General features: G+C 37.8%; 1 protein-coding gene across 10 annotated transcripts in view; it reads right to left on the reverse strand.

Annotated features, from left to right (window-relative positions):
* Positions 1-13,958, reverse strand: part of PHACTR2 (phosphatase and actin regulator 2) — a 261,570-nt gene that overhangs the window by 90,031 nt on the left and 157,581 nt on the right. For all 10 annotated transcript variants that reach the window (XM_072719391.1, XM_072719419.1, XM_072719407.1 and 7 more), the window contains exon 2: positions 3,392-3,559. In XM_072719391.1, the coding sequence (XP_072575492.1) occupies positions 3,392-3,559 (168 nt within the window). The remainder of the gene's footprint in view (positions 1-3,391; positions 3,560-13,958) is intronic.

A 13,958-nucleotide genomic window follows, 5' to 3' on the forward strand; every position in this document is an offset into this window, starting at 1 on the left:
CGCACCATCCCCTAAAAAGAAAGGAAAAAAAAAAAAAAGGAAGAAATAATTATGTAGGAAAAGAGGTGTAAATGACATTTTGAGTTCTAAAGATACGGAAGGGATATAACAAGAGCAAAGGTGGGACCAGGGAAGGGTCTTGTTGCTCAGGAGATGAAAAGTAAAGAAAAGGGGCAGTGAGGGAAAGTAGATGCAAAGAAGATGCTCTCCTGCCCAACAGCCTGTGGACCAGCCTATACAGAGTTGAAGAGACAGGTAACTTTCCACTTTAAAACAAGGCCAGAGAACTTGAAGTCGGGGCCTAGGTTCATCCTGCCTTATAGGACAAGATGGCCTTCCAAAATATAGTTGACTCAAGGACCACCAAAGCAGGCAGAGGACAGGACACTTCTCTCTCTCTCTCTCTCTCTCGTTTTAGATTTTTGTTTTTAAGTAATCTCTATATTTAATGTGGGGCTCAAATTCACACCTCGAGATCAAGAGTCACATGTTGCACCCACCGACTAGGACCCTGCTTAACTACAACTATCATGGTAAATATATGATTACAATAGCATTTATTATAATGGCATTAATAAATCAGTGTTGTATCCTATCTGTTACCAATAAAAACTCATAAAACATAAATCCAGACTAGGAGAAGCAGTATTAATCACTATGTAGTGGAACATAGTAAGATTCATATCCATGTGACTATAATGCCAGGAGTTTAGGAGAAGGAAAAACAGAAGATTTATTTCTCTTGGAAGAAATGCATCTTCTTTCAGATCCTAACATATTGTGGGACGTGTCTAAGGTGTACTTTATAGTTTGCCAGACAGCACATGGCTTTGGTCATAACCAGACAACACGAGTTCACTGTATGAGACAATTTATTAAGTAAGAAAACACCTTTCTCTTAGTTATTTCCAAATGCATCTGTTTTCCTCTAGATGAGACATCTTTCCTCAATGCGATTAAACATTTCTTATTCCATTTTGTGCCTTCCTTTATTTTAGGCCTTACTGATACACTTCATAAATCTCAGCAGAAATTTAAGCCTTAAAATAAGCATACAGATAAGGTAACAACAAAATACTTTATAATGGGAACCTTGATAACATCTTATGAAGTTCATTAATATGGGTTTTAGAAAGAAATGACACAAATGCAGCAGATAAATACACAAAGAATTGTTAACATATCTACTTGGCTTGTTTTTATTCTGTTACATCACAATTTTGATGCAAAGAAAACAAATATCTAATAGATTTTTCAGGTTTTTAATGTAGTTGGGTTTTAAGGTTTTAATGTAGTCTTTAGGAACTAGGAATATAGTCATCTACAAATAACTCCTGAAACTAAACTTTATATAAAATCCTGTGTGAATCTGAAAAGAAAACAGAATAAAAAGATGGCCAGGCTTTCCTCAACAAATATGAGATAACATGAAATAACACTTACTGCTGTTAAAAATGACTTTTCTTAAATATTCAGGGTTACAGGAAAGCCAAGCTTTCCTCAACAAATATGAGATAACATGAAATAACACTTACTGCTGTTAAAAATGACTTTTCTTAAATATTCAGGGTTACAACCTCCCTACTGTTAAAATTAAAAAGAGATGACAAGGAAAAGTGAAGGAGAATTTCTTTGTGGCTGTCTTGTCTACATTAGGGAGAGAGAAATTAGTCGCCTAGATTCAAGCAAAGGAGCTAGACAAATGAAGGGACTTCCATCCTCCCTTCTCAATACCTTCTAACTGGCACTATCTGAGCCCTTCTCCCATCTTGGGTAGTCATGGTAACCCGAAGGGCCAGATTCTCTCAATGTGTAGGGAAACACAGAGGGGGACACTTAAGAAGACCAGTGTGGTTCTGTTCACAACTGAAGACCAAGGAAGAACAAGATGCTCAACCAGGGATTAGAAGAAGTCAAGAATCTGGAACTGAAAGCACCTTAGAATTCAACTCACTGAACTCTGATCTGACTTGCTCAGGGTGACATGGCACCTGAGTAGCAAGGACACTACCAGAACACCGATGTCCTCACTCAGCTCAGCACTCTGTCCACTTCCCACTGCTTCCTACTCCAAGAAGCCAATTACATTACAGTAAATGTAATAATCAAGCTATTGATATTTCCCCCTAAGCCAAGTCTCTTTTTCCCCCCTATCCTTTCATTATAGAAATTTTCCAATACTTCCACGTAGAGAGATGAGAATAATAAATCCTATGTGCCCATCGCCAAGCTTAAGCAATTACCAACTTGTGGCCTATCTTCTTTCATCTACGCTTGCCCTGCCTCCAGGATTTTGAAACAAATTCCCAATATAGTATCATTATTTCTTTTTTTTATTATTATTTCTTTTATAAATATAAATGCTCAAAGAAGTCATATAGCTGCAAATGCATCAGAGGCAATTTCGTTAGGAAGCTTTGGTGTTCCTATTCCACACCTTTGTGCTATTTGAGGTATTTTCTATTTTATTCCACAGCTTTAGAACTAAAGGCCAGCTCTTATGTCAGCACAGACTAGTAAGAAATGCTCTCTGACCCTGCACATATACTGATAATATTAACCTTGGTGCAATGAGGAAATCTGATGCAACAATTGTATTAGACAATAAGAATGGAGAATATTGAACTTATATCAAGAGATAAATGCTTTTCTACCTTAAAGGTAACACCACTGATAGCAGACACTTGTTTAAATTGGGCTTAATTCTGGCCTGAGATTTAAAGCCAATTTCTTCCATGAGTAATATGAAAGGTACTAAATAACTAAATAATGTAATCCTTTAAGTTTAACAAGTCCACAAAATAATAATAAAAAATTTTCACACCAATAGTGTTATGATTCCCTTAGGACAGAAATTATTTATTTGTCCTAAAGGCATGATGGAAATTTTAAATTTAACAATAAAACATAGCAATACTTTTCTTTCGAACAGTCATTTACGTTTTGCCCACAGAACAAACACATTCAAAAAAGAAATTAAATTTTTTAAAAAATTAACAAATAGCATTGTGCTACTAGAACTAAGTAGATAGGTAGATAATAGTGTGTGTGTGTGTGTGTGTGTGTAAATGGATATTTCAGCTACAATGCTGACAAATAACATTTCCCCTTCTAATTTTCTATTTCAATTTCCTTCACCTTCCTCGTCCTCCACATTAGTTTTCTGTATGAATTTACAACTATGTATTTAAAAACAAGAATATTTTAGAAAGTCAGTGAGTGGAAAAGGAGGCAAATCAGAACTCTAAGTTGTTTTATCCCGAAATTAACTAATTTCATTTCAAATATGGACTTTTTTTCTGAGAAAGAAAAAAATACCCTACAAGGCACAATTTTTTATTTTCTAAAAATTTTAACAACTTATCTTCTAGCAAAGTTATGATATTAATACCTGCTGAGGTTTCTCTAAATTTGTCACTGGTCTTCTTTTTCCTCCATTTCCAAGGCTTAAAGATTTTACCGATGGTAGAGAGTTTCCCCTTCCTCTTGAAGGGAGGTGTCTGGGATCCTGCTGTTGGGCCATCCGAATTTGCTATAGAAGCTTTGTCCAGTCCATCAACTGTATGAAGAAAAATAAAGTCAGAGAAAAGCTGTAATAAAAAGTTTGAAACAACTTCATCTGTTTCTTCCTGCACTTGAATAGCAAGCACGACCACTTTATTTTTTTTTTTTATTTTTTTTTATTTATTTATGATAGTCACAGAGAGATAGAGAGAGAGGCAGAGACACAGGCAGAGGGAGAAGCAGGCTCCATGTACCGGGAGCCCCACGTGGGATTCGATCCCGGGTCTCCAGGGTCACGCCCTGGGCCAAAGGCAGGCGCCAAACCGCTGCGCCACCCAGGGATCCCAAGCACGACCACTTTAATTGGAATCTCACATAAAGTTTCTTTGTCCCACTTCCCAGGTGGTAGAGCTCCCCTAATATCAATCAGTAAATCAATCAATCAGAAATTACAGTCCCCTTAGATAGTCATTTTGGGAGAATAGAAAAGAAGCAAAAGACTTACATAATAGGTAGGGCCAGACAAATAAGGGTCTGAGAAACACAGCTGAATCCATTTGCAGCAACTACCTCAATATTTTGTGAAGGAATAGAGTACTCTAAGTATTCCTGAAATAGGATGTTCCTCCAGAGGCTAGTATGGCATTCTCAGTAATGAATATTACAGTTATGGTATAGTTAAAGCCATGGTTTCTCCATCACAAAATAAACTCTAGTGCCAAGAAGTTAAATTCTAATTTTTACAATGCTAAAACTATCTTTTGCTTCTATTGCAAAAACAAAAAAACAAAAAAACAAAAAACAACCTTTTGTCTTCCAATAAACTGATAATTTTTGCTAACAATAAGAAAGGCATAGAAAATGTAGGTACTGGGGATCCCTGGGTGGCGCAGCGGTTTGGCGCCTGCCTTTGGCCCAGGGCGCGATCCTGGAGACCCGGGATCGAATCCCACATTGGGCTCCCGGTGCATGGAGCCTGCTTCTCCCTCTGCCTGTGTCTCTGCATCTCTCTCTCTCTGTGTGTGTGACTATCATAAATAAATAAAAATTAAAAAAAAAAAAAAAAGAAAATGTAGGTACTGTGTATGACAGAACATCTTTAGTGCCTTAATCATTTTATTAATCAGAGAAAGGCCCCAAACCCTAAGTTGCCTCACACTATGTTCCAAACAGATGGTAGACAATTTTGACTTGTTATTCCTACTATTAAATGGGGATGGCAAAAAACTGTAAGCAGCCTGGAATGGATAAACTCTGGTGTTGTTCATGCAATGAAATAACACTCAGCAAATAATAACAATGATAAAATCCTGCTAATACATACAGCAACATGAACGTATCTCAAAAACATTGTGCTGAAAAAAAAAAAAAAAAAAAAAAAAAAAAAGGTGGGCAGCCCGGGTGGCCCAGCGGTTTAGCGCCACCCTCGGCCTGGGGTATGATCCTGGAGACCGGGGATCGAGTCCCACGTCGGGCTCCTTGCATGGAGCCTGCTTCTTCCTCTGCCTGTGTCTCTGCCTCTCTCTCTTTCCTCTCTCTCTCTCTCAATCTCTCTGTGTGTGTGTGTGTCTGTCATGAATAAATAAATAAAATCGTAAAAAAAAAAGAAAGCCAAGCACAATGGAATACATACTATGTGGTTCTATTTACACACAAGTTCTAAAGGAGCCAAGATGAATTGAAAATCAGAACAGTAGTTGCTTCTTTAAATGAGATGGAAGTAAAACTTAACTGATAAGGGGCTTACAGGGAACTTACTGGGGTGACAAGTTATCTCAGTAAGGGATAGATCTTTCAAAACTCATCAAATGGTTATAATATCATGTATTTTACTTTATATCAAATTTACCTTTACAAAACATAAATAAATAGTGAAGTCCAATGAATGATATGCATGCTGATGCTCTTTTTTTTTTTTTGCATGCTGATGCTCTTAGGATAAAGTGTACTGATGTCCATCAAAAATAATTAATGGACAAAAAAAAATAATAATTAATGGACAGATAGATAGAATGGGCAGAGGGATAAATACAGTAAAGTAAAATATAGCAAAATGTTAAGTGTTGAATCTGTGGGTGGACACCTGGTGATTAACTGTATAATTCTTCCATCTTCAAAATTTTCATAAGAAAATATTGGGAAAAACAAAACAAAAGAAAAATTGAATGGCAAGGACTTTTGCTTACAGGAAGACGGAGTGGACTTACGTTTTCCTATTCTTCCTGCTAAGTAGAACTTAAGAATCTTGGATTTTATATATAAATGAAGCATAAGAAGACTCTACAAAGTGAAAAGAAAGCAGACTACCCTGAGAGACTTTAGGACCCAGGAAACAACATGAAGGTGAGATCCCTGAGTTTTGTTTTTTGTCTTATTCATACTAGACTTGTAGCTGAGGCAGTCACCGACCTGGAAACACCATTAGACACAGACCAAAAAAAGCCTCAACAAAAGTCTGCTCTCTAGTCAAAAGAGCAAGAAAAGGACAGCCTAGCAAGATTGAAAACTTTTAGACAAATAACTGCCCTAGTCTAGTAAGACACCACAAAAGAAACTACAACCATCAATGCCAGCAAAGGCTGAGTGGGGAGACTAGATGTCTACCCTCATGAAGCTGTAACAAGAAGCCCCAACTCCCCTGTCAGAGATGTCAGGGCAAACCAAGCAGGGGGTTGGGACCTTCATGCCTACCAGCTGGTAATGAATCATCCTCTACCACAGTGTCAGTAGAGAACATGTGGGAGCCTGGAGTTCCATTCCTACCTAGCAGTAATGAGGTATCTCTCCTCCTCCCTCCCCATAAATATTGGGGTGGTATCAAACCACTGCCCAGTGGAAACAAGACCATCTCTATCCTGTGGTATCAGTGGAGACCAGGAAATACCTGGTGGAAATACCACCACGCCCAAGAGTAATGAGGAGCATTCCCCACCTCCATTTCCACCATAAGGTATCAACAGAGGAGAAGTGGGGAACCTGGATTTTTACTTCTACCTGGCAGTAATGAGAAGGTACCCCTCCTTCCAATTCCAGAGATACAGTAGACAGAGCCAGTTAAAAAAAACGGATACAAAAAGATTTTGAGTCCCATCGCATACTATAAAAATGTCTATATCTCAATCAAAAATCACTTGACATAACAGAACCAGAAAAATCTTAAACTGAATGAAAAAAGACAATCAATATACACTAATACCTAAGTTCTTATGAGCTCCTTCCAAACAAGAATGATAAATTCTGTTCTTCCCTCTATTTTAGTTTCAGATAGAAATGCAAATTCTGCAGTGACTGTTGCTTCCATATATGGTTCCCTACTTTACTCTGCCCATATTGACCAAAGTACAATAGGCAGAGAGAAATTTAGGACAGATTGATTTTGAAACTAAGCCAGAATTAAAATGTAAAATCCTTATTTGCTTCACTTCCACTCTTATCCAACTACCTTCTGCAAACAAGAGGCAAATCTAATGAGGAACTGAATATATAATGTTTCTTCTTTTTTGGGATTTTTATGCTGAAGGGCTTAATTTTGAACAATTTAAATGTTGTGAAAGATATATAGGGCTGACTATTACAGATACAGGAATGAGAATTTCCATCTCAAATTCATCTCTGTGGCCATAAACATACATCTACTACTCATTTTCTTTCAAGCCACATATCCAGTTCCTTGACACTCCATAAAAATTCTGCTTTTGATCCAAACCACTGAAGAAGAAGAATAATATACTTGTTCTCCTGAAAACAAAAATAAACAAAACAAAAAGTAATTATCTAGGTGACAGATAGGGAGATTGAGTGAGTGACGAATTAAAGCCTTAATGTTAAATTCATAGCTGCATAAGAAATTAACTGCCATTACCTTTCTTTATTATGCATTTATAATTCTAGTCTTTATCTCTACTCTGGAAAGGGCCTGGACCAGTGCCAATGACCAATATATACCTTTTTTTCTGGCTGAAAAAATAAATAAATTCATCTGTAATTTTGAGTTGGGTTAGTAGAGCAACCCAACTCTACTAACCCAACTCTACTGTTGAGTTGGGTTAGTAGAGCAAACTACACTTGGAATTAGGAACTATACATTGGCACAGTTGGCCACACTGCCATTGTACTTCTTTTTTTTTTCTTAAGATTTTACTTATTTACTTATTCATGAGAGACAGAGAGAGGCAGAGACAAAGGCAGAGGGAGAAGCAGGCTCCCTCTGAGTAACCCGATAAAGGACTTGATCCTGGGACCCCAGGATCACATCCTGAGCCAAAGGCAGACGCTCAATCACTGAGCCACCCAGGCATCCTCATTGTATTTCTCTCAAACCATGAATATGTAGGGGATTTTCATCTGCTTTTGAGTAATATGAACAGAAATATAAAATTTCTTCCCTCTTCCAAACACCAAGGAAGGATACTGTCAGTTCCTGAAACTTCTATAATTTTTCTTTTGAACCAATTTACCATTAAAATCAGTTTGAAACTTACCAAAAGAAATTTTCACAAGTCTCCTAAATCTTGCATACTTACATGTAGATGAGAACAAATTGCTAGGTAAATCACAGATGAAAGTCTAAATTTCCTGTTTTAAAGGTTAATTTTGATTGACTTTCATGTTTTGAAAAGTAACCTGTCCTTCATCAGAAGTTTTACAGAGAGAGTGTGCACAAGTGGGGGGAGAGGCAGAGGGAGAGGATCTTTAAGCAGACTCTGGCTGAGCATGGAGCCAGATACAGGGCTCAATCCCATGACCCATGAGATCATGACCTGAACTGTAACCAAGAGCTGGATGCTTAATCAACTGAATCACCCAGGTGCCCCTAAAATATTTTAGATCTTTAAATATTTTAGTATTTTGAAATACAGTCATTAGCTTTTCTCTTTTTTAAGATTTATTTATTTGAGACAGAGAGAGAGAGAATGTGCACATGCATGAGTGTGTGTGTGTGGGGGGGTATAGGAATAAGAAGAGAGTATCCTAAAGCAGATTCCTTGTTGAGTGCAGAGCCTGATGTGGGACTTGATACCAGGACCATGAGATCATGACTTAAGCTGAAATCAAGAGCCACCCCAGCACCCTATGAGCTTTTCTAATGTGACATTTTAAATGATACAGCTCAGTCTGCCTTCCCACCAAAACAAGCTCACACCTGATAGAACTTCCCCACACCACCAACTGGTAAGAATATATGCATGTTTTATTATTTACTTAAACAAAAATTTATCAATTAAGCAGTCCCAGTGCAAATGCGACGATAGAAGCTAAAAATGAGGCTAGATAATTATCATATAAAATAAATTATAGGTTTGGATGGTCTTCCCTTTGAGATCTGAGAACTAAATGACAAAGATACTTAGAAAAATTAAATCTCCTTAATATGAAAGGTTATGATAGTAACCTTTAATACTAATATGATAGTATTTTTTTATAATAATAAGTAGTTATGTGATATTTTGAATCTTTTTTCACACATAATTATTTTGGTCACTGTGTGGCAGAGAATTCTACCTCACAAATTTTTAAGAAGAAAGATCATTTAAAAAAGACCCTCAATTAAAGAACTCCTGGTACTGATTCTATGCAAACTAATAGCTACTCTGTCAAAAAAAGTAGGTGGCAAGGGTAGTTTCAACTTTCCTCTAAATATCCTTAAATATCCAAAGATTAACCAGAATGCCCAGTTATAACAAGAGCAATTAAAGAGAAATGATTTTATGATAATACTCTGTCATTCTGAATATATGTTTACAGTATTACTCAGAGTGATTTTACTCTACCAAAGCTTATACCCATTAAAAGGGTACTAGACAAAACATCTATATCTAAATATCAAAAACTTATGAGAAAGTAAAAAACAAACAAGCTAACTAATCTTTATTTCCTTAAAATATGGCTTCTAGGCTATTTTCTTTGTGCTTCTATAATTTATTACACTTACATCATATTATCATTATATTTTTAAATTTCTATTATAGTTTTTAGGTTTCCATTATAAGTCTGCCACTTTCCCCTTTATTTTTTTAAAAGATTTTATTTATTTATTCATGAGAGAGAGAGAGAGAGGCAGAGACACAGACAGAGGGAGAAGTAGGCTCCATGCAGGGAGCCCGACGTGGGACTCAATCCCGGGTCTCCAGGATCACGCCCCAGGCTGAAGGTGGCACTAAGCTGCTGAGCCACCCAGGCTGCCCCACGTTCCCCTTTAAAAGCCACAGAGCTTTAGAACAGCATTTAGGGAAGCTGTGACTTTATTTCGTATACTTACATGAGACCCCCCCCCCCCCCCACTGAAACAATGTCTTCATATATGTGCTACCACATACAGGGACATACATACAATTTCTGGACACAGAACCAAGCAGACAACAAGATCAGAAAAAACTCATGCTATGAACCATCACAGATGAGGTTGGATAATGGTTTCCAATTGGCTGTCCTTGTCTTGAGTTTCCAATTGGCTGTCCTTGTCTTGAGTTCACTAGTGGAGATCCTTACTTTCTTGCTAATCAGAGTTTTCTGTGGGTTGTGTCAAATCTAATTCTTTTTGGGGGTAAGATGAATGATCACTGACAGGAAGAGAAAAGGAACAGAAAAATCAAGGTGTATGGCATTACATGAGAGTATGAGTTAACAATTCTGAAACTGCTATACATGTATGCTGGGATAGAATAAATAAGTAAATGGACAGTTGATGTTGGGAGCCAGGTTTCTTACTGCTGGAAAGGGAGCTTATCGATAAGCAAGGGGATAGCCAGAATAATCCATATGGCACCATATTAGAGTTGGAAATGTCATAATGGACTGTATTTGGTCAAACAGATAAAGATACATAGATGAAAGATAGATATGTGTGTACAGGGATCCCTGGGTGGTTCAGCGGTTTAGCGCCTGCCTTTGGCCCGGGCGCGATCCTGGAGGCCTGGGATCAAGTCCCACGTTGGGCTCCCGGTGCATGGAGCCTGCCTCTCTCTCTCTCTCTGTGTGACTATCATAAATAAATTAATTAATTAATAAAAAAAAGATATGTGTGTACATACAGCTCTGTATACACATATGTATTTCCTAGTTCTGTTTGTTCAGAAAGCCTAGAAGCAACAATGCTCCAGTTGAGCATGCTGGCACTCAGCTCTTGGTTTCTAATAGTGCTCTTCAAAGAAAAGAATCCGATCTCTACTGAAAGGGCTGCTTCCAGGGCCAGGGCAAGGAAAATACTCTATGAGCCTGAGCATATTACAGTGCCAGAAAGTAAGCAAGTCCTCAAAAAACATACTTATGGGAATATGTCAGTCACACAGCAGTCAACTGAAAGAGTCCCAACAGCCAAAGCTGGAACAATTTGAGCAGCAAAATAAATAATGTAGTATTAGATGATAATCTGAAGTATAAAATAAATACACACAATATTGATAGAGATAAATATTGAATACTGATATAGACAATATCACACTGATATAAACACTGAATGATTAAAATATACTAACATATTGAATAATTAAATAAATATGGGGGAAACAGACAAATTTGTACAGAAGAATTACAAATAATTTATATAAACTCTCCATCTTGAAGATGAAGTGGAGCTGAACTCTCCATTCTTTATTTATTTATTTATGATATTTATTTATGATATTATGATAGTTACACAAAAATTAATTTAAATTATATGACTGAAGGCAGGCGCCAAACCGCTGCGCCACCCAGGGATCCCTCTCCATTCTTTAAATGTGGATTACATATTGTGACTTCCTTCCAGAGGCTACAACATAATGAGGAGGAGGAGCTGACTTTGCAGAGGAGAAAATTGACAAACACTACCTCAGCTAAGTGATCTTGACTAATTTCATCAGTAGTAAGCCATGTTGATAACATGTACCCTTGATATGATGGATGAGAATCATACTTCAAAACCGATAAACCGGGCAGCCCAGATAGCTCAGCGGTTTAGCGCCGCCTTCAGCCCAGGGCATGATCCTGGAGACCTGGGATGGAGTCCTACATCAGGCTCCCTGCATGGAGCCTGCTTCTCCCTCTGCCTGTGTCTCTGCCTCTCTCTCTCTCTCTCATGATTAAATAAATAAAATCTTAAAAAAAAAAAAAAACAAAAAACGATAACCCCCACTGTAGTCATGAGAAAAACATCAGACTAGACCAAATTAAGGGACATTTATAAATTTCTTGACCAATGTACCTCAAAACTGTCAAGGTAATTAAAAACAAGGAAAGTCTAAGAAACCAACAGAGACCAGAGAAGGCTAAGGAGATAAATAAATGCAATGTGGTATTCTGAATGGAATCCTGAAACAACAAAGAAAAAGGGCATTTGAAAAAAATGAGTGAAATCTTAAAAAAAAAAATGAAATTTGGTTAACAGTAATGCACCAGTGCTCTGTTCCTTGATTGTAACAAATTTATTAAATTTACACTGGAGATGAACAACAGGAGAAACCAAGTAGGGGGTATATAAGAACTTTCTGTACTGTCTTTGCAACTTTTCTACAAATCTAAAACTATTTTATTTTTTTTGTGTAAAACTATTTTAAAACAAAGTTAATTTGTACAAATGTGGCATTAGCTAGCATGGAGGTGCATGAGGATGAGGACTTAAGAGATTATTAGGGGTGAGGATATCAGTTGTAGGGAGACCTTAGGGGGTACCACTTTTACCAACAGTAAAAATTTCTGCTCATAGAAGTTTTGGGAAGTTAATAGGCTTCAGAATTGTCCAACTTTCTCTCTCAAAACTCTTTTTATCAATATTTTCAATTCCTAGTATTTTATCACTAAGAGATACTTATAGGTCATCAAATTGCTATTTCAGCACTTTTTAGCACATGATAGACCCAAATAAGGTAATCGATGTTGAACATCTCTCCAAAAGGTAGATAAAGGGCCTAGAAAAATGGTGTCAGGAAGTATTCATTCACAGTTACTGCGAGGCCATACAGAGAGGGTTGATCCAAACATACCCCCAATACTCTCTCTCTCTCACCACGACAGGATTAGTATCATGTACTGCTGTCATAGCATGACAAATCTAGAGAAAAAAAAAGTTTCCTTGTTCTTTATTTTTAAATCACTGAAGCTGAACTGTTTTTAATAATAGAATTTTATTTGAGAATCAAAGTAAATTTAAAGGACTGAAACTTATTTCATGACAATTGAGGATGTACTTTTTATCTCATCCATTCCCCCCCTGCACTCATGGGGATGGAACAGTGAATGGCACACTTCAGGAACAGAAATCCCATAGCTCATGCTGGCATGAAAGGTCTGATGAACAGTACCCAGCAATGAACTAGCTGTTGACCCACCTTGGGTTTCATTCTTTCCTGAAAGTGGGGATTAGCAAGGACTTTATTAACTGATAATCACTGATATTTATTGAGTGGGTACTGTATGCCAAGCACTGTGTCAAGTATCTTACCTGCCTTGGCTCATGCTAATTCTCACAACAACTCTGACATATATATTATTATTAGTCCCATTTTGGAGATGAGAAAAGAGTCACAGAGACTAAATATCTAGCTCAACATTTGGCAATGCGGGTGTGTGTGTGTGTGTGTGTGTGTGTTCATATAGAGAAAGATTAAATAAAGATTTATTGACTAAATTATACGACTGATAATGAATAAATAATTATCTTCCCCAAGTGACACACTGTGTAGGTGGGAGAGCTTGCATTCCAAGTCAAGAGTGGCTCTCCTTACCACTGCACAGAAAGGACTGCTTAATTTCAGTGCTATGAGCTTACCATATAAGGTCCTGGGAGATGACAGACAGTAAGACAGGATTCTCACCCTCATGGAGCTCGCAGGATGGCTGGGGAAGCAGATGTGGTGCTTCCCAGTGCTTGGTGATGCCAGCCAGGGGGGGAGGCACTGAAGCAAAGTTGGAAACAGAACCCAAAGATGGAAGTCCATGGAGGGGAGCAGTCAACGGGGACTCAGGTGACTGGGGGCTGTTTCACTGGGAATGAGAGATTTGGCAGGGAACTGAATAGATGAGTAGACTTTTTGATGGAAATCAAGGAAAGAATGGCCTGAAAGTGATCAAATCAAGGATGGCTGACCTTTTAAAGTAAAGCCAAGAAAAACATTCTCATTGCCATTCTGCTGTGCTCAAAATAGACACATGATACAGATTTATGGGAAAAAATGAAAGCCAGGGCAGCCCGGTGGCTCAGCGGTTTAGCGCCGCCTTCAGCCCAGGGTGCGATCCTGGAGACTCAGGATTGAGTCCCACATCGGGCCCCCTGCATGGAGCCTGCCTCTCCCTCTGCCTGTGTCTCTGCCTCTCTCTCTCTCTCTCTCTCTCTCTGTCTCTGTCTCTATGAATGAATAAATAAAAATCTTTAAAAAAATAAAAAATAAAAATCTGAGACTAATACCGTTTTAGAGTTAGAAAAGATCTTGGTTGATGCAGGAAAAAAAAACTGCTTTTCATCAGCTGACTCTCCAAAG

This window comes from Vulpes vulpes, chromosome 1 (genome assembly GCF_048418805.1).
Source record: "Vulpes vulpes isolate BD-2025 chromosome 1, VulVul3, whole genome shotgun sequence".
In the NCBI taxonomy this organism is placed as follows: Eukaryota; Metazoa; Chordata; class Mammalia; order Carnivora; family Canidae; genus Vulpes; species Vulpes vulpes.